This window comes from Penicillium manginii (genome assembly GCF_028828005.1).
Source record: "Penicillium manginii strain IBT 31320 chromosome Unknown utg000002l:1.0-5564898.0:1.0-5567710.0, whole genome shotgun sequence".
Taxonomy (NCBI): Eukaryota; Fungi; Ascomycota; class Eurotiomycetes; order Eurotiales; family Aspergillaceae; genus Penicillium; species Penicillium manginii.
The window spans coordinates 4768340-4791163 of record NW_026643103.1 but is presented as its reverse complement, the minus strand read 5'-3'; the positions used below and the strand labels follow the sequence as shown (position 1 = coordinate 4791163).

Sequence of the window (22824 nt, the reverse complement as noted above, 5' to 3'; positions counted from 1 at the left end):
CTTCCTCCTTCCCACTTGTGCCAACCCAACCAGCTGACGGGCGACTTCACCCCGCGGACCCACAACCGGGGCACATGCCTAAATCCCGCCCATCTGCCTTGTACGTGTTTCGCTTCCTGCCCTTCGTCTTCGTCTCTTTTCTCTTCATATTTGTCTCCTCCCTTTCCCTCTCTGGACCCATCTCATCGATGTACATATACGAGTCATGGCTGACGCTCGAGACTCGTCCAGGCGTCCACCGAGCGCCCAAACAGTCTCGCATCTACAATATCCGACCCTCCCGCCGCTGACTGCCTCAGTAGAAGAGTGGTTATCCCGCTCACGGCCAACAAACAACATGACGTCAGAAAACATCGATGATTCTCCCACCAAGGCTCTCAGCGAAAGTTGGGCAACCCTCAGTGTATCCGACTTGCACTCCGAGGATGGGAGTCGTTCCGAACAGACAGACATCGGTTCCTTGCTCGATCAATCTACCCCCGACGATGTGGCTAGCCTGGACGATCAAGACAGCGGTAGCGAGGACGACAACCCGGGGCACGAATACCCTCATGATTATGACAATCGGAACCAGGAAGAGCTGCGTGCGCTCGCGACATCGGAACAGTTTCCATCACGATTCTCGCATACCGGATCTGCTATTGATGATAGCAACCTGACAACCCGACCCACCACCTTCCGCCAGTCCTTGAACTCGATCGAATTCTTAGAGCCAGCTAAATGGCCCGAGATGGCAACAGTCGAGCTCAAGCATACAATCCATGTCTTTGACGAGGACACAGCCTCGGAGATCAGGACCCGACTCCCATATAACCCTTACCCGATCAACTCGATTATCCTAGCCACTGTCCAGCAAACCATGACCAAGCAAAGCCTTGATCTGGATAAACCTTTTCGTGTTCTCTACCTGGGGAACACGGAGTACCGGAATATTATACTGGATAAGATCGGCGATGTCCTGGTGTCAAGCTCAGCTACCGGGTCGCAGTCTAGCTCTGCCGAGTCCTCTCGATATCATGTTGTTCCGACTTCGTTCGGAGTTGGAGCAGTCCCAAACTTTGCAGAACTTCTTCCCATTCATGTCCAGCTTGTGGTAGATGAATGCACGGAAGCTAGCTCCGACGCTCATGCAGATCGCCCGAGCACATTGCATTTGAAATTCAAGAACCGCCCTACTTGCCGTTCGCAGTGGCTCGACAACGGGTATCAAGTATCATCTCCTTCTGAGTGGACTTTGCCAGACGTGGCCATTATCTTTGTGTCCACCCGCGATAACGCAGCCGCTGTGAAGACTCGACGTCTCGCTCATATTTTCTTGGAACGACATGGGATTCCCGCAATGGTCATCTCCGAAGAGCCTATCTGGAGACGAGCCGGCGAGGCCATTCCTATTAACCACCACAGTCTCCATACTTGCCTGGAGTCACGTCACCCGGAAACCGGGGAAACAGCGGTACTCAAGCGTTACCCCATCGACTTGAAGACGTTTGAAAGCATCACACCGAGCCAGCTCAACCGAAACCTGGCGTCTCTTATGGACATCTACCCAAAGAAGACACTCAAAGCAACCTCTGATCTACCCGAAACTGCAAAGGGAAATTCGCTTGCGGACCCCGAGAAGTATTCACGCAGCTGGATCCCACCAACCTATGCCGCCTGGACCCGTGAACTAGGACCTCTCCTCCGTCTCGTCACTTTGACCCTTATTTCGGCGGTGGTCCTGTCAATTGGTTATTCGGTATTAAAGGCGGTCTCTCTTTTCTTTGCACAACTGATTGCTGGTTCAGCGCTGTCTCATTCGCTGTCTCAGACGTCAACCACCTCGATCCCGACTGCAGCTCTGACCTTGGAAGGTGTGAGGCAAACGGCGCTGTCCATTCGACCTTCCGGGGATCTCGATCTGGGAACTGCTGCAATGTCCGAATTTATTGTTTCTTCGCCATCGGGTCTTTCCATTGCGTTATCAGGCTCCGCTGTGAGTGCTGATGAATTTGAGATTCAGGTCGTTGGGGACTGCCATGTAGTCATCAAGCCCCCACGCAACCTTTCTGCCTTCAGAAAACAGCGGCGGTTTGACGTGACTGTCCATCGGAATAGTATATCTCTCCCTCATGAATTATCTCGCCTTTTTGATGGGGTCTATACGCTGAGGTTGGATCGGGAAGACGCCTATGGTTTGGTTGATGTGACCGTCACATCCAAATTCACTCATCCAGTTAACCAAACCATGACAATTGACTTCGGAACCCCGTGGCTCAAGATTGCCAACTGGAGACGAGCAGCACAGAACATCTCTTCTCAAATTACCAAGGACTTGCAAGTTGCCCAAACGGGGCTTAGTGAAGTCTATGGCCGTCTCACCACCGATCTTCAGGTAATCATGGGAGATGTTGTCAAGCGATCACACTTCTTGTGGGAAGATTCCGAGCGTCTCCGGCGCGAGGGCCTACACGCTGGCGATCTTGTTCTAGCCCGGTCGAAGCAGCTTTCGGAAGTCATTACCCGTAATGCTGTACAGCGATTTCAAAGCGTTTCTTCCGTTCTCCAAAGCCGCTCCGTGACAGTGAACCGGGGAGCCAAAGGGATCGTGAGTAATGCTTGGAGTCGATTGGGCAAGTCCACCCCGAATATTGATATTCATTGCTCGCTGGATCGAGTGCGAAGTGTGAGGAGCGCGCTAGATCGTGCTCAGACTCGGGCTCGTCACTTCATCGGACGTCGCCAAGAGAAGAAGGCGGATTGCCCGCGGGCGTGAAACGAACGAATTACTGAAATGCTGAGCTATCCTTTATTTCTTTTTTTTTTTCAGTTCTCAATATCTCAATACCCTAGGTATCCTTGCTTGTTTACGATTTGGCTAATAAGGGCGGGGTGTGTCTATGTTTTTTTGTTTGTTTTTCTCCTTGGTTGGACTGGTGTTTTTCACGAATAGTTACGTCGGTGTAATGCAACTCCATTCCTTATTGTGTACCCCTCCATTCAATAGTATATCTGGTAGTTCCTGTAATTCATATAGTTCCTCCAGTCACTCGTAACCCCTCGCGTTCTGGGGGCGCGGCCAAAAAAAGCGGTGGGGCAATTCTGCCCGCGCCCACCCAGACTAATATTTTTCCCCCCCCTCATCGAACCCCCAATCAACAAACCCAATTATCACCCCCCCTGATCATCATTCTTGCAGGTAGTCTGCCACTTTTGAAACCCCCCCGCCGTCGCAAATTTTCCCCCCGAGTACCACATACACCACTATTCGCCATGTCTGACGCCGCGGATACCAAGCCCGACCCCACCATCACTCCTGAGGCCGCGAAGCCCGAGGAGACCCCCGCCACCGGCGAGGGTGAGAAGACCGTCACTGAGGTTGCCGCCGACACAGCCAAGGAGGCCGCTGATACCGTCAAGGACGCTGCCGCCAACACCTCCGACACCGTGTTCTCGATGTTCGGTGGTGGCCCCAAGAAGGAGAAGAAGGAAGAGACCGACGAGGGTGCGGACGAGCCTTCCGGTTCCTCCAAGGCCCAGAAGGAGAGCGAGGTGAGCAAATTTTCCTCAGAGGCTTTTCGGATGGGCTATGTGGTTGAGGAGTTGGCTTTTGGCGACCAAACAATATCAAAACGCGGGGTGTTTCCCCCTCCCCGCCGCGCGCATTGTGTGATCCTGTCAAAATGGCCATATTCTTCATCTTCAGCCTTGAGATCCCGGAAGAAGCCCTTCTTCGAGACTTATACCTTGACGAATAATTAACATATATGTTTTATAGAACCCTGAGGATGATGCTCCCGAATCCCCCGAAGTTCACTTCGAGCCCGTCATCCGCCTGACCGAGCGCGTCGAGACCAAGACCAACGAGGAGCTCGAGGAGCAGTCCTTCAAGATGCGTGCCAAGCTTTTCAAGTTCGACCGCGAGAGCAAGGAGTGGAAGGAGCGTGGTACTGGTGATGTCCGTCTGCTCAAGCACAAGGAGAACCAGAAGACCCGTCTCGTCATGCGTCGGGATAAGACCTTGAAGGTCTGCGCCAACCACTACAGTAAGACACCCTTCATACTTGGTCTCTTTTTGTTCAAAAAAAATCCCTTTGACTAACTAAATACGCGTAGTCGTCCCCGACATGAAGTTGAGCCCCAACGTCGGCAGTGACCGCAGCTGGGTCTGGAACGCGGCCGCCGATGTCAGCGAGGGTGAGCCCGAGGCTCAGACTCTGGCTATCCGTTTCGCCAACAGCGAGAGTAAGTTGGAAATGTTCACATACGAATTTTTTCAAGATAAGCTAACCCATCATCCACAGACGCCAACCTGTTCAAGGATGCCTTCGAGAAGGCCCAGGAGGCGAACGAGAAGCTCTTCAGCGCTGAGAAGTAGAACCGCCCTGCGCTTTTCACTACCCCTTCGCTCTCTTCAATGGATTGCAACGTCAAGACCGAGTAATGTGCTCATCGTCGATGACTTCAGTCCTGTGAAACAGAATCTTGCTCTGAAAACTCCCTAGATCCCATTCCCAAACACCCCTCCCACACACATTTCAATCAATTACACAATATCCCATATTCCTTCCCCGCCCTTCCCCTCCTCCTTTTTTTTTTTCAACCCTTCCCCTTCCCCTACGACGTGACGAGCAGGGCAGTAGTGATGAAGATGCTGCTCGCATATTATTGTGATGTGATGATGAAACGGAGGACAGTTCCCGATATCTTTGGTTCCACTGTCGGCAGTAGATAGACATTTCTTCATCGAATATACACCTTGCACATCATTGGATACTGGTAGTACTAGTACCGAGGTATTAGACGTGGGTATATCGACGGTGTATTCAAAGGTGAATAAAAGGGCAGAGCTTCTTTCCTTGCCAACGTAGGAGCTTCCAAGACAGCCGGGAAATCTTTCTTTCTTCCATTTCTGTCTTAAAAATATTCCAAGGTTTTAACGGGAGTGTCAAAACTGTCAAGACAATTTCCCTCAAACCTCGCGAATAGAACAAGGAATGGCCTCTGGTGGGAAAGGCTCTCCACCAACGGAAGTGAACCAAACCAAACGGGCCGCCGCTGTGGGCGGTCTTAGACCGATCTCCCCGACCTCATTCCTCCCCACTCCAGCAGGTCCTCTTTTTGTGCCCATTCACTGCTTGTCAATGCGCTACGTCTTGCGTTCTATATACCTTTGAGCGCCATCCAAAAGACTTCCTCCCATCCATCCTCCTACCTCCGATCCCAAGGAGAATTCCACAGCTGATCCATCCGCGCAAGCTTTCACGCTCCCCGACCCTCCTTGCGCGCCTCCCCTCTCCTTCTTCATATCTACCCCAAACCTCTCCAAAAGAGACGGATTCCGACAACCAAACAGTACAATGCCCGACGTGAGTTAATTTGAATCCGCCGATATCTTGTTTCCCCCATCTTTTCGTCTCCAGCCGCGGTGGTCTGCCCACTGTGTGCGCAAGCGCTATTCACCGCGTCTCCATGGTTGCGCTGCATAAGCTACGACACAAGCTACTTCTGAAAAAATAAGGAGAGCGAAATGATATCCATTGCTCGGGCAACATGATTTATCAACTTAATTACTAACTGGCATTTCACGGATAGGTCAAGCGAAATGTCCGTCTCGTCACGGAGCAACATATCATGTACGTGTGCTTCGCGCCCTACCTACCATCCTTTCAGACCCTTCGCGCAATCGTCCATCGTCACAACACACCTTTCTTTGATCTATACCGCGAAGTTCGGTTTGGTCAGGTCACCCAACCGCGATGAAAGCAATGTGCACACGAGGATCAACCCCGGACGCGCCGAACCGACTACACCCTCCAAATGCTGCCAGACATGGGATATAAGGAATCAAAGGCTAATTCTACGGTTTTTTTTCTCGCCAATAGTGATAAGCCTTCCGAAGTTGAGGGATTCCCGCAACGTGAGTGGTGGATCGAGGTCTACATTGTCAACGACAAGGGCGACTTGGTGCAAGCCAATCTCTTCGACAAGGTGGTTTACCACCTGCACCCGAGTTTCGGACCCCGTGCCACGCAGAGTAAGTCGGTCCTTTTATGGTGGCAGTCATCACTTGGCTGGCAGCGCCAACGTGATCTCTCCTGCGTTTCCGGTAGGAACATAGCTAATTGCATTCGTGAACTCCAGCTTTCAAGAACCCGCCTTTCCGTATCCAAGAAGAAGGATGGGGTGAATTTGACATGCAGATCGAGTTGGTGGCGGACAAGTCGCATTTCATCAACCACGATCTGAACTTTGCTCAGGAGCGTTATGAGTCCAAACACGTCCTGGTACGTTTCAAAGAGTTGCCTGCCTGGAAAACACTACCATTGAAGATAGCTGACCGAGGACGTTCCTGGCACAATAGACATTCAAGAACCCCAAGGCGAGCTTTTTGTCCGCTCTGCGTGAAACCGGCCCTGTTCCCGGTGACGAGAACGGATCGAAGAACAAACGTAGTGCCGTTGGCGAGGAGAGCGCCAAGAAGAAGAAGTCGCGCACTGAGAAGAATGTAAGGGATTGCCAATGCCGGCTTGTTGACCCTGTTGATTACCCACCAACTAACCCGCTCCTCCCAGGTTGATATGGACAAGCTCGCCGATGGCCTGCAAAAGCTCAACGAGGACGACTTGCTGCAAGTTGTGCAAATGGTCCACGACAACAAGGCGCCTGACTCGTATACCAAAAACGATATGGAGCGTGAGTTGTGCCCCATCCCCCTTTCCTCCGAACTTATGCACATGCTAATCCCGTCACCTCGAATAGTGGGCGAGTTCCACGTCGACCTCTACACGCTGCCCGATTCCCTCATCAAGATGCTGTGGGACTTTGCATCGGACCGCCATGCCCTCTAATACTTTCCCGTCCTGAAAGGGGGGAAAGCGATATGTCCACATCTTTTTTTTGAATTAGCTTATGTTCGGGTACTTTGAACAATAACTGGCTATAACCTCCGTTTTTCTCTATTTCTCTCTCTTTCCTTCCTTCTTATCTATCTCTGTCGTCATCTATTCCATTTCTTTTCCTCTGTCTGTTTTGTTGCTGTGCTGTGCTTTTTGCACCCCTGTCCTCTGGATATTGGGAGTTGGTGGGCTCCTTCGATAGGAAACCTGGCTGGGTCTGTTATTTCGTTGTCTCTCCCCTTTGGTTTTCCGTAGAGTCAGATACGATACCGATGATTCAAAAGAGTCCCGGCAATGCGCACTGGAGTGAGGTCGCATTTTCTCTTGTTTTAATCTATCTCTTCGCTTTGTTCTAAGTGAATTGGGGGGGAAATTTTGATACCGATTGCCAAATGCCGTCTTTTCAAGTTTCCGTGGCTTGCGTTATTTTGGTGCTTGACAGATGTTGAGTTGAAGACGTCGTATATTGGGATCTAGGTTAAACCGTAAGGCTGTATGGGAACTTGGAATTGGATATTCGATAAGCTCTGTGACCAGCTACATGGAGCTCTGTTAGAGGCATCACTACTGAAGATCAAAATAATAACTACATGACAATATTACGAGAGGAAATAAAGACATGAAACAAAAACAGCATGGGATATCTCAACTAAATCAACATCGAGACAAGAACAGGCCCGACCAGCAAGACGCAGTCAAGTCTTCGTAGACTAAAGGAAAGAGAGAGGGAGAGAGAAAAACACAAGGAGAGACATGGAAGCCAGTGAGAGGGAAATAACAAACAAGAAAGAAGAAACAAAAAGCAGAAGAAAAGCCAACCCAGTAAGCATCCCACCCAAACGGAGCCCAGATCCGCAATCTATCGAATTCTCCAACGCCATTGAAACATCCACCTAGACCATCTCTTTTTAGCATCGACAAGACAGCAACTGTAAGGGAAAAAAAATGTGGAATAAAAGACATGGCTCGAAGAGAAGAGGTAAAACAACAAGGAAAGAAACACTAGGAGAGAGAGGGATAAGGGGAGGGGTGAGAGTCAAAAGACCACAACGCCTATTGCTGTGCAAAAATCACTTTGATCCGGTCAACGGAATATTACAGCACGCGGTTTCTGTAAGATTTAGTCAGTATGCGGTAAAAATAATGTGACCTGGACCCGTCGAGGGGAGACGTACAGCTTCAACAAGTCTTCCAGGCTATCGGCGCTGCAGCTGCGGCCCTTGGGAATGCTACGGATGACATTGACGATGGTAGCGAAAACGTCACCGCCACGGTAGGCCAGGAGAGCCGGGGCCTGAATGTGGCTCATTTCGGCAATATCCTGGTGCAGCTTGACGATGCGGATTGAAGATTGTCTGCGGGCAATGGTGACGAGACATTCTTCCACGATAGCGCTATCATCAGACTATACGGAAAATGAAAGTTAAAACAAGGGATTGGGACGGAGGAGAGCAATTGACTATGCAAAAGACGAGATCACATACCTGCGGGTCATAAATACAAACTAATACAACAGTGTCGGGCGTGACTTTCTCGATAGCATCGAGGTACCCCGCAGCATCGACGGTTTCAACGGTGCCGTAACGGCGGCCGCGTGGGGAAGCTCGGCGAGGACGACCTTGAAGCTCGTGCATGCGGGAAGTACGCCACTTGCGCATAAAGCGGTCCTCGTCATCCTCGCTTCCCGATGACCCCTCCGCAGGCGGCGGGGGAGTCTCATCGCGGGTGGCCTTGGAGTCGAAGCCGGCAGCGCTGAGGAGAGTCTGGCGGAAGGACTTCTTGCGGGCACGCTCGAAGGCCTGGGCGTCAGCGATGACGCCCTTAGGCCCAGTGTTGGCATCGTAAACGGTGTTGGGGATGTGGTAGTTGCGGGAGGAGACCATGTTTCTATCAACCTCGTCTTCGTCTTCGTCGGAGGAATCAACGGCGTGGCGCTGGCGCAAGTTACGGGTAGAAGACTCGTCGTCGGAGAAGTGGGGTTCGTCGTCAGAGTCGATATCCTCGGGGTGACGGGAGGCTCGCTCGCGATTGCTGTTGACCAGCTGGTTGAATTCTTCCTGGGCTGCTGATGACATGGTGGCACGAGGTGGTGGAGATGAGGGGGATTTTAAGTTGTTCGGGGTTTGGGCACGCAGCTTTCGACTGGGGCAGAAGGATAAGCAATGGGCGCTTCGGACGTTGGTCAGACGGCAAAAAAAAGGAAACACAGAGCAGAGATTGGTCCGGCAGTGAAAAGCCCCTGAGGCAAGACGAAGGAATGTCGACGGAGTTGGGGCTGAGCTTGGAAGAGATCGCCAGGGTGAAACGTTGCAGCCCCTTTTCGACGGGGGTTTCAGGCCTGACAATCCGGACCCACCGAAGGGCCGAAGAACATGGATCGAGTGGTTGATTGGATTGGTGTTGGTGTGGTGGTTGTATACTCCGGAATCCAGAGATGGCTCCTGTTTGGATAGGCAATCACATTGGCAGTCACGTCGCATTGGTGGTGCTCATAACCCCATCCCAGTCACATTGCTACCCCAGGCAGCAGAATGATGTTCATACTACCTACTTCTCCGAAATGAGGCAGAGGAGGCAAACATATCCACGTGGAAACCAAGGTTTTGTCCACGCGAGCGGTTCGTGCGACTGAACTGGGCATGGATGGACAAACAAGGCTGCTGCAGAACTTGTCCAGCCCTGTTGCGTTTCATCATTCCTGGTGTCTCTGGGCTTTGAAACTCGATCTGCGGATCAAACAATCCACTCTCACTGGCTCAACACTTCTCGTTTAATTGCTCGGCCGAACCCGAGGGCCTAGCCGTTCAACGACCATTCCTCTCCCAGGCAATGGCCCCGTTCGTACTCCGTATCTGGCGGCGTATACCTTAAAATAAACAAGGGGACCTGGATGATGTGGAGTTGTCGATCGAGGATCTGATCCACTGCTACTAGAACAGTTTGGACTTGGTTTTGTTGACCCTTTTCCTGAACGAGTATAGGTTGACGGTTCGCGGGCTCCTAGCCATCTTAGCTTTGGGGGCCCTTTACTCACTAAGGAGATGTCGCCCGCTTGTTTCTGCAGCCGAATTTGACCTGCCAGGAATGTTGAAGCGGGGGTGTGGATGTCCATGTTTCATAACCACGAAAGGTGCGTTGTCGAGGTGGAATCTTCCTGCAGGATATCCCGCTCCGGTCCACGTCACGAGCATCGTCACGGGCCGGAGGAGAAGGTGAGAAAACAGTCTAGCACATGGGCTCGGCCGAGGGTCGAGCGAGTGGGAGTGAGTGAGAGAGAGGATATTGCGTGTCCGATTGGCATTTATTCTCGGTCTTATCCCGACTAGCATTCTCATACACAAACTACTACTTGGTATCCTCCCATCCTCGTCCATGGCTGCTAAAAATTTACACGCTGCACGCTGATTGGAATTGACTAGCATTGACTAGCATCTCCTGGTAAAATGGATGAGCATCCTACACATTTCCGCTCCGATTGACCTAGTATCGTTTACATCTAGTCGGAATGGATGGGACTGATGAACCGGAGACCTTGGATGAATGTCCTATGTCTGCCGATCAGGCCAGAACCAAAAAGGCCACGGGTTTGAAGAAGAAGGCGAGAAGCTGGATTCCTCAAGGGAGACAGACATACACGAAATATTGGAATCACAAATGGAAATTGGAGTTGCTGGAAACAGAATCACATCCGATAGATGGTTTCCACAGGGGGCGCCAAAGGCAACAATAGGTACAGACAACCCTTCTTTCTTTCACAGGACGCAAGGAAATAGGACATAGGTGAAAAGAGAAGAAAAAAGATCAAAGAAAAGTGTTGAAATGAGAAATGAGATGACGCAGGTAACGCAGAGAATAATATCAAGAGGGAAATCATGGCCAATTCCAACAAAGCAAATCCTTTCCTTTCCGTCCCCAGACAATACATACCGAGAGGAGAGGCTTTCCAGAACGAAGAGGGGTAATAGAATAATAAAAGGGGGAGGGGGATCAAAAAAAGACGTCAGGAAGAAAGGTAAAAAGAAGAGAAGGGAAATCAAGAGAGAAAAAAAAAAAGGCATCATCCAGCAGGAGGAACGGACAATCAACAAGAAGAAATCGCCATGGGATCATTGGGGCGAACCTGCTGCGGTTTTTTTGCAGTACTGATCGGTTCACTGCGCAACTACCACGGACGCCCTCGTCATGCCCAGAACATTGTGTCGTCGCTTTCGTTTCTTCCCCAGCGTCGCGCTCGCCTTCACCATACACTTTCCGTATCGCATGCGACGAACCCGATTGACTGCGCCGTAATCGCAGGAGCCCCTTTGGGAAATCCCCACGGTTAGCTGATTATTATCGTACAATGGCGGTATATCGACCCATCGACCCAAATAAAATTTCGAATAAGAGCATTGCAAATGATCGACACGGGGTATCTTGCGGTTGTTTTATTTTGTTTTTAGGTTTACCAGGCCCAGACCTTGAGCTATATCGCGGCAGCAGAGGTTAGTAGATATTCCTCCTGGAGTCCGTCACTGTCGGAGCGAAAACTTACGAGAGAGTCCCAGGATCCAGTGCACAGACTGATACCGTCGTTGCTCACGCCCAAGCAGCTCACGCGGTTCTCGTGACCGCTGAGCGAGCCAACCTTGTCGCCACGCAGAACATCCCAAACCTGAATCTCGATTAGCAACAATCGACCAATATACCAGCAAAGAAAAGATATAACGTACCTTGCACTCGAAATCGTCGTATCCGGCAAACAGGAGACGACCCGATACGGAGAATGCGACGGAGGTGATACCGCACAGAACTTGCTCGCTCTACATTTTCAATTAGCTTTGGCTCGGGGACAGAATCGACTCGTATGTTTGTTGCATTTCGGTGGGGGGCGGGGGTGAAATGTACCTGGTAGCTGTTCAGCTCGCGGTCGGCACGGATATCGAACAGGCGGCAGGTGGTGTCATCGGAACCGGTACCGAAGGCATTTCCATCGGGGAAGAATTGGATAGCATTGATATCGGACTCATGGCCGGCAAATGTCTGCACGGCCTTCCCGGTACGGATATCCCACAGCTTGGCGAATGCATCGCAGGCGCCGGAGACGAAGATGTTCTGGTTGGTCGGGTTGATGCTGATTGACATCACGTCGCCCAGGTGGTCGGCAAACTCGGTGACCTTGGAACCAGATTCGATATCCCACAGCATGCAAGTCATATCGCCAGAGGAAGTGATGATTCGGCGGTCATTGATGAAGCGACAGCACGAGAGGTAGCCGGAGTGACCAGAAAGCTCGCGTGCAACGCGGGTTGGGCCTTCGCGCGAAGACAAATTGTAGATGGAGCAGATGTTATCCAAACCACCACAGGCGACATAGTTGCCGCTAGGCGCGTAGGCACAAGTCATGACCCAGGATGACCGCAAGGGAATGGCGTGAACTTTGTTGGTGGTGTAGGCATCCCAGATGATGAGCTTTCCATCCTGCGAGGCGGAGACAAGATGACGGCGGTCCGTCGACCAGTGCATAGCGTAGATCTTCGCAAGGTGACCCTTCAGTGTGCGGCGCGGCTTCATGCCGATTCGGGGGAGGGCTTCGGTCTGGTCTTGCGCGACTTGACGCACTGCAAGTGAAGTGTCAGCATGGTATTCACAGTCAGGAGTTGATTTTCCGGATCAATTCTCTCTTTTCCCTTTACAAAGGGAAGATGATCCACGAAGAAACTCCGGAAATGGGTTCCGAGAGGTAGTGATGAAAAATCGAGGTGGATGAGGGGGGAAAGGCAATGGATGGGATGAGATGGGATGGGATGGGAAAGTCGTACGGGAGGTGTCGGCCAGTTCATCCTTCCGGCGCTTGATCTTGTCCTTCAAACCCTCAGCTTCGCGCCTAGCCGCAGTGATCTTGGCCTGCATCTGTTCGCCTGTCATTTCGGATGCCATAATGCCGGTCCCCTAGGTGTCGAGATTGGAAAGGAGGGGAGAGAACAATGTCCAAGGGATGAAGGAGATATGGAGGAAGGAAGGAGAGGGAGGGCTGAAAGTGGATCGAAGGCAGACGGGATGAGGCCTTAAGCTGTGATCATAATACGTCTGTAAGATAATCTTAACAAGGGGGGGCAGTGGAAAGGAACTTGTACGAGGCGCGGCGCAAATTGGAGGGAAAAGGAAGAGGGAGTCGAAGGTCTAACTGGGTCAGGGGGGGCCTTTGGCTTTGGGGGGAAGGGGGGAAGTATAATACCCTAGTACAGAGTAATACAAGTACCCAGTACTCAAATACGGGGCAATCTGCAGAGTAGGAGTAGTGAGTATTTTGAGTCAAGGTAAATTAAGATGATATTATCACTATTACAAATGTATAGCTACTACCTGTAGTCTGCTATATATCAAACCGGCCTAAACGAAAACTCAACTCGATATTATCTCCTTGATCATCATTCCATTTCATTCATGGCGTTACTGACCCTCCGCCTCCGGTGGGGAATACGGCAATACACAATACACAATACAAACCCCCCCATGTGTATCTTAAAGAGTGGTACTTACTCGGTACGGTACGGTGGCTGCTAAATGCCACCCGCTACCAACTTTGAGATATCCTTAAAAATACGTAGAAACAACGTATTTTGGAGCCCACACCATGAATCGACCACACTCCAGCATTCGAGCGGTTTCCAACAGCGACGGACATTATCAATCATCTAGAGGGTCTGAATTTGCTCGGAAGCTAATACTTATATGAAGCTAATCGATGAGAAAAATCCTACAATGGGCCATAAGCGTCCATCGGTGACGGCGCACGAATATCAACACACACCAGCTCTGCTAACTATACACTGATTGAATCATGAATGCTGCCGTGGGGAAATCGGCCTTGACTTACGATGAAGTCTCGATATCTACAAGTTTGGAGCCTAGTCTTAATAGACTATACTTGAGTCAATCACCGGCCGTTCAAGACACAATGTATGGGTAGACTGCGGGGAACGATACTATGCACCGAGTGAATATACGGCAGAAGATGGTATAAGGACACTGGCAGTGAAGAACAGAACATCGACCGCCCAAAAGTCTACATCAAAGCAGGGCTTGGGCCACCGTCTACAGAACTTCGTAAACCTCCAATACCATACCGTAGAGGTTGGAAATTTACAGCCTTCACTCATATTCCAGACAATCCAACACGAGTCTATGCATACTGTTTACATAGTATTCGGACAATCATGGTTGAACGACACCAACTATCCCCACTTCAATGCTGTCAACGATATACAGACTCACTCAAACTGGAGATGAGGTAACCACTACAGATTGGTGATCAAAAAGCATCCCAAGTATTTATCGTGACTAAGAAAAACTTCTCTACTGAGATGGTTGCTAAAGTCTTTGATCCTTTCAACTTCAACGATGATGGTGAGATTCTTGATCCATTTCGCTGTATGAATCAATTGTATACCCATGAGGCTGGGGCTTATGTATCAAACTTTGAACGAGTTACAAGAGCTAGGAATCCCTCAGTATCTCAGCGAACTACCAATGACTGCAAAACACCTGTATCAATGCTATTCATTAGCGAGCATATCTCTCCTTCATTACGATGTTTTCGTTATTGGGCTGATTGGGACTGGGATTCATGGTTACATTATAGGTTTGGTCGTACCAGGAGTACCTGGGTAGTATTGCATCAGAAATGTGCAAGGCTTACCTAGCAGGTATTAAGATGATTAATATCAATGATCAATTGTCTTCTAAAACTTCAATGTAGATACTAGACTAGATACAACTACATAAATACCACTACAATACCTGGCAGTTAAAAACCCCAAGTGGATAAAAAACAGCAGTACGGTATTTTTGAGAAATACTGTATTTTCAGGGTGGGCAATGACCCTTCCTTTTCCTTTCTTTCATATATTAAACGCAATGGATGTCTAACACTGCGCAACAGGGAATCCTTTTGGGGGTGGCTTATGATAGTGCTTTGACGGAAGAAGTCAATGGCCAATCGGTAGATCTAGCAACGTACTCTTGTAAAGAAACAAAAAATAGGTACCAGACGCGGATAGGACGCGGCTAGAGCTCAATAGTGTCCAGCTCTACGGAGTAAATATCAATAAATGTAACGTGCTCTGTCCATTGAGGGGAAGACCGGAACGATGGGTCAGGCACTGCGAGCAATCGAACCCCTGTCTCCACGACTTTGGCAGAGAATGCCTAGTTTATGGAGTACCGTTCTCAATCTCGGCGCTTCATCCATTTTCATCTCCTGGCGTCATCGAAGACCATTTGTTCTTCTTTTTTTCCTTCTCTCTTTCTGTTCGGGGGCGAGAGCCGAGCTCCGTACGTAACTACTCCGTACCGTGACCTCTCATACATACACATACTCTCTCCACCACTTTCTCTATCTCTCCATTTTCCTTTCCCCCTTGCACCCATCCTTGTCGAAGTAGCCAATGCCAGGTGTGCCACGATTACGGAGTAGTCTTGATCCCAACCAGCATGTCCCCCGAACCCTCTCAGCTCGGAGCTGTTGTGCTACCCACCCGGTCCAAGCTCTCTCTCTCTCTCTTTGTCCCCGTACTCCGTTCACATTCAATGGCCCAATGTTCTCAATGGCTCCACCATGAGAGAACGGGTCTGGTGTGGGCTTACTAACCTGCATAATCTCCAATCTCCCTGGATCCTGCAAAACCTGCGAGGCTCTTTTTTAGGGGATTCTCGACTCATCACTCCCGCCCCGGCGGGGCCAACGGTTGGAGCCAACTTTTTGTCGCTCGCCTTGGCCGAATCGCTTCGCGCTCTTGTTCCTCGGCGCGCGTCAGGAAGATGAGTCCCCACCAGACTTTGCTTTTTGGGGGGACCCCCTTTTGCGCCGCCCATCAATCCCGACTCCGGCTTGATAGTGTATTATTATTGCCGTTGGACGATCATCATTTGCAGGTACATGTCATCACGTCAGGCTTCGGAGCATTTTTCGGTCTTGTCTTCACGCCTTTTCCTCCCCCCTGAAGCAACACCCAGCTTGATCTCTAATGTCAGCAGTTCTAAAGAGTAAACTTGGACCTCTTGGTTCCCTGCACGTCATCTAGCTCTGCACTGTCCTGTTGGCATGGGCTTTTATTTCCAATGGCCCACCTAATTTGGAACGTGCAAGCCCTTGCCCCACCCAAGGATCGACGGAATAACAATGGCATTTTAATACAGAGTACAAAGGACAAGATGAGTCTCGCCCTTATTAGGACTTCGTGATGGACTTGGCAATCTCTTCTTGACGGGTTCACAAGTCCACATACTAATGTCAGACGCGAGACTGTTTGCTGCTCTGCAGAAGCACGGCGGCTGAGTCCACCGTGAAATAAAGCAAACCAGATCGATTTGCTGGAATTTATACTTAACTCCTCATCTTAAAGTTTCAGTATCTCACTTCAGTAGGTAATTAGTGATGTGCCTGCGAATGTATTTACGAGTACTGATGACTGTAATCTCCGGATTCGATCCGATGTCGTTACTCCTTTAATACGTTTTAATACGTACTTATGCCTGAGGTCGTATACAGATACTTAATGTGTCCAGTGCGGGATGGCAGTCGAGACTATTTCCTCCCACCCCACGATTTAGGACATCAACCCGATGCCATGACTAGGAAAAGGGGGACACGGTGCCGTGCTCTGGGGAATCTGGGCGGGAACATGATCGACCCCTGTTAGGAGACATTAGAGGGGACGGGTTCTCGCCCTCGGCGTTCACGGTCCTCTCCGGACTTGTTTTGTGTTGTCCGATTTTTGAAGTCTGGCCCCCAAAACGGACGACCTGAGGATTCTTTCTCGTAGTAAGCGTATCAGTCTGACTACAAGGAACCTATAGGTTATGGAGTATTGTAGTCACATACATACCTAGTAGGTACTACTAGGTGAGAGACCCCCCTTTACAGAGCCCGCAGTAAGAACAGTGCATATCCCTCCCTCTCAAACCGTCACCCGTCTACCTTGGGGGTCTATATACCTAGCAGACTACTCCGTACTCCGTACTAGTATCTCTTTTGATGGGTCTAGCCAACGGTGTCAAGTGAAGATCACACCCCTTCTGTGGTCTCCAAAAGCGAATATCGATCCACGATCCACCATGCATGGCTCACGAGTCCCGGGGTTATGCAGGCATATGTCTAGAATGAAGATCATAAGGCAAAAGTCCAATGGTAGGAATATGCGATATGCATGATCATCCCTTGAAACAGGCCATCTACAACACTTGGACACCTCCATTTGGAATCGTCAGGCCGAGCGCAGGTGGCGGACCGCTGGGACTGCTGCACTGCAGAGTAATCGCCACGAGGGGGTCGGATAATCTGGGGAGAAGGAGTGGAGGAAAGACTAAGTGAAGGGACTTCAGATGAAATAGGAGATAAGTTATAACTCATGAGTAATAACCTACACGATGAGCAGAGGGAGAGAGGGTGTATGGTATAAAAATAAAAATAGTGCGGGTGGCGGGAAGTAGACCGGGCGGGTACCGTAATATTAAGGAGAGACGCCGCCTGACTGTGACTGTGACGCCTCCTCCGCTTTCGAAGGCTTTTCATTCCCCTCTTGCCATCGTCTTCACCATCTTCCCCCGTTGGTTCCTTTCGTCTGATTCCCATCGCTATCGGGAACACTATACTCTCCTTTATCCACTAAACTCACATCTTCCTCCCCCTGTCACCCACTTGACAGTCATCGCCATCACCCACTCCCCGGCGCTTCGCTTGTCCTCCCTTTCACCTCGTGGAGGCATTACCAACCCCCCCCTCCCCTCACGCCCTAGTTTACCATCAAACATCATCAACAGGGACTCTTTGGTCTTCCTGATGCCTCTGAATTAAACACTTGGACTTTCGCGACTTGCCATTCATCTCGTCTCTGTGGGCGCTATCCCCGCCATCTTAGGGGTCACAGAAATTCCACCATTGGTCAAATCGTCAAGGTCCTCGCCATCTGGCTTTTCATCTTTCTCTTCGACTTCTGGATGATATTCCATCCTTTACAATCCTATCTTTTTTAGTGCCTACGATCGCCCCGATCGCTATCGCCGATTCATCATGCGGGAAGTCAACTTTAGCATCCCCAATGTGAACAAGGCCTCGGTCAACATCACAACCACCCTATACGATCGAAGAGCCCTTGATTGCACATCCACTCTCCCGTTAATCAACTCCCTTAATCATCTCGCTTACCTCACAACTTCATCGGCTCGGATTCGAGATATCCTCACCGTCGATGGCGGCATTGAAAGGCTGGTGTGCATCCTGAAGGAGGGCAGGAGTAAGGATTTGATGGAGATGTGGAAATGGAGCCTCGCTTTCCAGTGCGTTGTCAACATTGGAGTACGGGGCTCGGAGAGCGTGCGTACCAGAGTCGTTGAAGCCGATATGGTCCCCGTCATCGCTACCATCCTGGATAACTACATTAAGGTGGTGGACAAGGTCCGGTCCCGTGCCGATCCTGAACCTCACAAGCACTCATCGAGTCGACACTCTGGCAAGCCCAGTGCCTCTACTCGCGAGGTCGCTGGACGATCCGCCACTCTGGATGAAACTCCCAACCCCGAACCCCGCCCATCTTCTCGCCGCCAAGCGCCTCCTCCTAGCATCGAAATCCCCCAACCCTATTATCAAGAGAATCAACCGACCGACTCGGATGCAATGGATGTCACCTCTCCTCCCCGCGCACCTATGACCTCACCCCCAGAACAAAGTACACTCCGACCAGACGCTCACAATCACCGGGTCCACGATGCTCGATTTTCACGGACAAACAATCGCCTACGAGCCATGCAGCCCCTTGCCACCGCCGTTCCTTCGATCGACACACCCGAGGCATTCGGTCTTAGGCCAGTGCGCGATGCGGAGCGTCTTCCTAGCATGCCTCCAGGACTACAAACTGGAATTATATCTCAACCCGACTCTCCAACAACCCCGAGCGGTCCAATTCAGTCTCAATCCCGCAGTGTCCCCCAAGCCGCCCCTATCATCCCACGCCCTGCCATCCGCCAACAACTTTCTCAGTCGGGTGAATCGGATGATGCCAATGGAGAGGATTCGACGATGGGCGATGACAATGTCCTGGGACAGAACGCTGAGCCTATCGTCGGTCTTCCCAATCGGATGGAGATTGATAGTGTTGATGAGCAAGCCACAACAATGATCGATGATGTCTCTGCCGCACATGACCTGACCGTGACTGACCCCACGGCGGAAGGGCAAGAGGCTGAAACGTTCAACATCGCGCATCGCTCCACCGTTGATGGCAGCATCATCAACAACAATGGAAACACTCAAAACACCGGTGGTCTCGGCCTTTCCCCCGCCCAGGCCACTAACAACCCAAACTCTCCTACCCTCGCACCCAGTCCCTATGCTATGTATCTCCGTGATCGCAGTACACCCGCCACCCAGGGAGTCTTAACGACCATGCCTCGGGATGAGGACGTGTTGATGTCATTGCAGCTCTTGGCTTATGTATCCAAGTATTGCAACCTTCGCTCCTACTTTCAACGCTCCCATCTCGTGCCAAAGCTCAAGATCGATCGGGAATTGCATCTGCTAGATGAGAACGCCGATCCTTCCACACCGGTCGAGATGTCGGAGGACGAGGATGAGTATCTGCTACCCGATGATGTCAACATCTTCCCACTGGTTGAGAAGTTCACTGTTCGACACCACTCCAAGGACATGCAGTACTGGGCTTGCGTGGTGATGAGAAACCTCTGTCGTAAGGACGAGTCGCGTGGTGGCATCCGCCAGTGTGCTTACTACAAGTGTGGCAAGTGGGAGGAATTCCAGCGCCAGTTCGCCAAATGCCGCCGCTGCCGCCGCACCAAGTACTGCAGCAAAGACTGCCAAAAGGCAGCATGGGTGTATCACCGTCACTGGTGCCACACGTCCCCTTGATACGACCCAACGACCTCGAAGGAGTTCCTTTTCTGATTTCAATGCATACTGGCTCGCATAGCGTCATATCCCTCACGCATCTCCCCGCTTCCGACACTTATTTAAGGTCTTATGTCCCTCACTCGCACTCGCACTCACACTCGCACACATGGCATTGCAAATTTGGCGGCGTTTCATCCAACCCCCGAAGATACCTTTTACATGTCGTCTTGACTTCTATTTTATTCCCAATATTTTTGATTTTTACCCGCACAGCTCCCTGTCTCATGGTTATCTTTTACTGATGCCTGGTCCTTCATCCTGGGGCCTTTTCTCTTTTTCACATATCCCACTAGCCGTCATGAGTTGTATATCTTTTTTTCATCCCAATATTCCATCATATTGGGCCACGTTCCACCGATTATTCTGTCTTTTTTTTTTTTACCCCCGTCAGCTTGTCTCACATACTTTAATTGTGTTATCACGAGTTTCCTATGTCCGTAGATGGACAACATCATCGACACGTCCGACCACTGCACGGTCTCTTGAAACATTGTTTCTCCTTCGTTCTTCTCTTACCTGCTGCACTCCCATCTATCATGTTACCTATGCTTGGAGGATTCGTCTTTGTGTCTTTGCACTTTGCCATCTCGGCACCGGCGTTCTTCTACACTCATTGGATCGTCATTTCTCTCAATGAATGAATCATCTGCATCTGCATTTACAATTTCTGCTCACGACCTCGTAACCCCAGTAGTTATCCACTAGTAAATTGCACCCTGGATTCCGCTATTTGCACAAACAATCTACCTCTATTCCTCCTTTGTGAATCCATACGTAGCAGCCAGCCTCGACTCCAAATGCTCCGCCGCAGTCAAAGGCCTCTTCCCAGGCTCCAAAGTCCCCGCACCACCACCAAAGCCCACAACACTCACACCACCAGCCTTAGCCCGATGCCCCTTAACAACCTCGCTAGGCACAGGAACCAGCTCCGTCGCATCAACCGGATGACAGAAATAAACAAGTGTATACCGATCCTGCGGGTTCGGACTCCGCTGCTCCGCCAAAGGGAACACAACCCGGTGCACGGTAGACTTGAGCAACCCATCCGTCCAGTAACTAAGCAGATCTCCGATATTCACCAGGATAGGCGGGAAAGGGAATGCAGAAGCATCATTACCGGGCACAATAGGCACAGGCGCCCAGCTCCCCTCCGGCGTGAGAATTTCCAACCCCGGCTGGCCGGGCTTTTGGAAGAGGAGCGTGATGCTGCCGTAGTCGGAGTGGGCACCGGCGCGGACGTCCTTGTCGTGCTTGTAGGTTGCTGTTGCGGGGGAGAAGATTGAGGGGTAGTATAGGTAGCGTAGGATACTTCCTGTTGGTCCGCCGCTTGGGTCGTGGCGGGTTGTGAAGAAATCCTCTGGCATCTGGGGTTTTGTTAGTCTGATACACTCAACTCGAGCTCAAGCCTAAGCCCATATTTGTACTTCGTTCTGTGAGCGGGGGGGATTATGATGGGATTAACGAACCTCGAGGCCTAGGGCGAGGAGATTGAGAACGCGATTGCAGGTCTTGTTGCAGAGGACGGCAAAGTCATTGATTTCAGACTCGTGTGGTGCCAGAACTGGTGGCATAGGTTGCTGCGCTTTGCCGGCTTGGAAGTCACCGAAATTCATGGCTCTATTTTGGAAATTCTTGTTAGTTGTATCTGGGTGGGTAGTATAGGTATTAAGTGAGGTCGTACTCCTTGAAATCACCAGTCTATAGATTATGATATGTGGTTAATACGTTGGATATAGTATAGCAGGGTAAGAAGACGTGGATGTAAACGTACGCGCTGGTGCTCGGGGTCGAGAGTCTCTGTGTGCATGCCTGACCAGCCACGGTTCTAGTTTATCCAGTCAATTCGGTGTTCACCTGGGTAACAGCTGATCTCGAACAGTTTCAGTACTTACATTGGGCGTGATGCGGCATGTCTCCTTCTCCGCGGCAGGGGATGCAAAGAACTTCTTTGACTAGATAGAGGTCAGCGTCAAGCATATAGAGATCATAGAGTGGATTATTCATTCTCACCAGACCAAATGCATGATCCACGTCCTTTGGGGTAAAGTCGGAGCCCTTGCTATTCACGTAGAGAAATCCATACTTGGCGGCGGCATCGAGCATCGCCTTCCCCACGGCGGGGTCATGGGGATCGGAGATGTCAATGACAGGGAGTTCAATCGGAGCCGCAACGTCAGAGTCGGCCATAGTGAAGGGATTAGAAAAATTGCCGAGGGGTTTGATTAATAGAAGTGGGACTATCGGACTATCATATAGCTCTTGGTGCTAAGCTGCGCTAGGACGATATGGGTGAGAAGCGATCTCGGCCGACCTATCGCGGATCTGGCATATCTAAGAGCCGAAGCGTGGGTCCCACGGTTTTCACAGGCGACATCCGATGTACAGAACCCCGCGGTTATCTTGGTTTGAAAGTGGGCAAATGATCGGGAGATGTTCTGCTCCGAGCATCCGAACCTTATAAGGTAGATCTTGAACATATTATACTAGTACTACTACAGTAATACTAGTCGGTGGAAGTGCCGAGACATGCCTAGGCATACCTAGGCCTGGCTGGGTTCTGCAGAATTCACAACTTAAAGTGGAGCACGCGACTTTACAACAGTTGACTCTAACTGTCAGAATAGTAGTACCTTTGATATAGTTAGTGATACTACTAGTCACTGACGATGCCCGGTATGAGGGGAGAACAGTAGTCTTATTTAGCTCATATGTTCAAGTTCTATATCTGACAAAAGTTATTAAGGCGAAGTACGCTATCTCTGACCTCAGAGCCTACCTAGGTACATCATGATACCATATGCACCTGGGCAGTCATCTCTAGCACCAGACCGTCTCTTGAGCCCGTCATTGAAAATCATCATCAACTTGAACCTGCTCCAGAACAGAGCATACTGGGTTGTAGATTGTTTTCCTATTGACACATCAGCATTGAATCCATCCCAGAAAACCATTACAAAGTTCAAGTTCTTGAGTGATTACTTACGTCTTCCTGGATATGAA

General features: G+C 50.5%; 7 protein-coding genes across 7 annotated transcripts; 4 read left to right on the top strand and 3 right to left on the bottom strand.

Annotated features, from left to right (window-relative positions):
- Nucleotides 1-205: 205 nt before the first annotated feature.
- On the top strand, nucleotides 206-2755 carry N7533_003085 (uncharacterized protein; the record flags this gene model as incomplete). The annotated part of the gene is made up of 1 exon (XM_057099735.1): nucleotides 206-2755. One exon carries the CDS (start codon nucleotides 206-208, stop codon nucleotides 2753-2755), a length of 2550 nt encoding a protein of 849 aa, XP_056964871.1.
- A 497-nt stretch (nucleotides 2756-3252) lies between these two features.
- On the top strand, nucleotides 3253-4357 carry N7533_003084 (Ran GTPase-binding protein YRB1; the record flags this gene model as incomplete). Its single annotated transcript, XM_057099734.1, has 4 exons — nucleotides 3253-3531; nucleotides 3758-4025; nucleotides 4096-4224; nucleotides 4284-4357. The coding sequence occupies 4 exons, from the start codon at nucleotides 3253-3255 to the stop codon at nucleotides 4355-4357; spliced, it is 750 nt and encodes a 249-aa protein (XP_056964870.1).
- A 1442-nt stretch (nucleotides 4358-5799) lies between these two features.
- On the top strand, nucleotides 5800-6830 carry N7533_003083 (putative transcription initiation factor subunit (TAF30); the record flags this gene model as incomplete). Its single annotated transcript, XM_057099733.1, has 5 exons — nucleotides 5800-6016; nucleotides 6124-6266; nucleotides 6344-6487; nucleotides 6555-6675; nucleotides 6742-6830. The coding sequence occupies 5 exons, from the start codon at nucleotides 5800-5802 to the stop codon at nucleotides 6828-6830; spliced, it is 714 nt and encodes a 237-aa protein (XP_056964869.1).
- A 1143-nt stretch (nucleotides 6831-7973) lies between these two features.
- N7533_003082 (phosducin family protein) lies at nucleotides 7974-8953 on the bottom strand (the record flags this gene model as incomplete). The annotated part of the gene is made up of 3 exons (XM_057099732.1): nucleotides 7974-7989; nucleotides 8054-8283; nucleotides 8363-8953. 3 exons carry the CDS (start codon nucleotides 8951-8953, stop codon nucleotides 7974-7976), a joined length of 837 nt encoding a protein of 278 aa, XP_056964868.1.
- A 2369-nt stretch (nucleotides 8954-11322) lies between these two features.
- On the bottom strand, nucleotides 11323-12797 carry N7533_003081 (WD40 repeat domain-containing protein; the record flags this gene model as incomplete). Its single annotated transcript, XM_057099731.1, has 5 exons — nucleotides 11323-11343; nucleotides 11413-11532; nucleotides 11591-11680; nucleotides 11766-12478; nucleotides 12680-12797. 5 exons carry the CDS (start codon nucleotides 12795-12797, stop codon nucleotides 11323-11325), a joined length of 1062 nt encoding a protein of 353 aa, XP_056964867.1.
- A 5134-nt stretch (nucleotides 12798-17931) lies between these two features.
- samB (MYND-type zinc finger protein MUB1) lies at nucleotides 17932-19782 on the top strand (the record flags this gene model as incomplete). The annotated part of the gene is made up of 1 exon (XM_057099730.1): nucleotides 17932-19782. One exon carries the CDS (start codon nucleotides 17932-17934, stop codon nucleotides 19780-19782), a length of 1851 nt encoding a protein of 616 aa, XP_056964866.1.
- Nucleotides 19783-20573: 791 nt separating this feature from the next.
- On the bottom strand, nucleotides 20574-22011 carry N7533_003079 (uncharacterized protein; the record flags this gene model as incomplete). Its single annotated transcript, XM_057099729.1, has 6 exons — nucleotides 20574-21188; nucleotides 21291-21441; nucleotides 21506-21522; nucleotides 21596-21649; nucleotides 21717-21776; nucleotides 21835-22011. 6 exons carry the CDS (start codon nucleotides 22009-22011, stop codon nucleotides 20574-20576), a joined length of 1074 nt encoding a protein of 357 aa, XP_056964865.1.
- Between the last annotated feature and the right edge of the window lie 813 nt (nucleotides 22012-22824).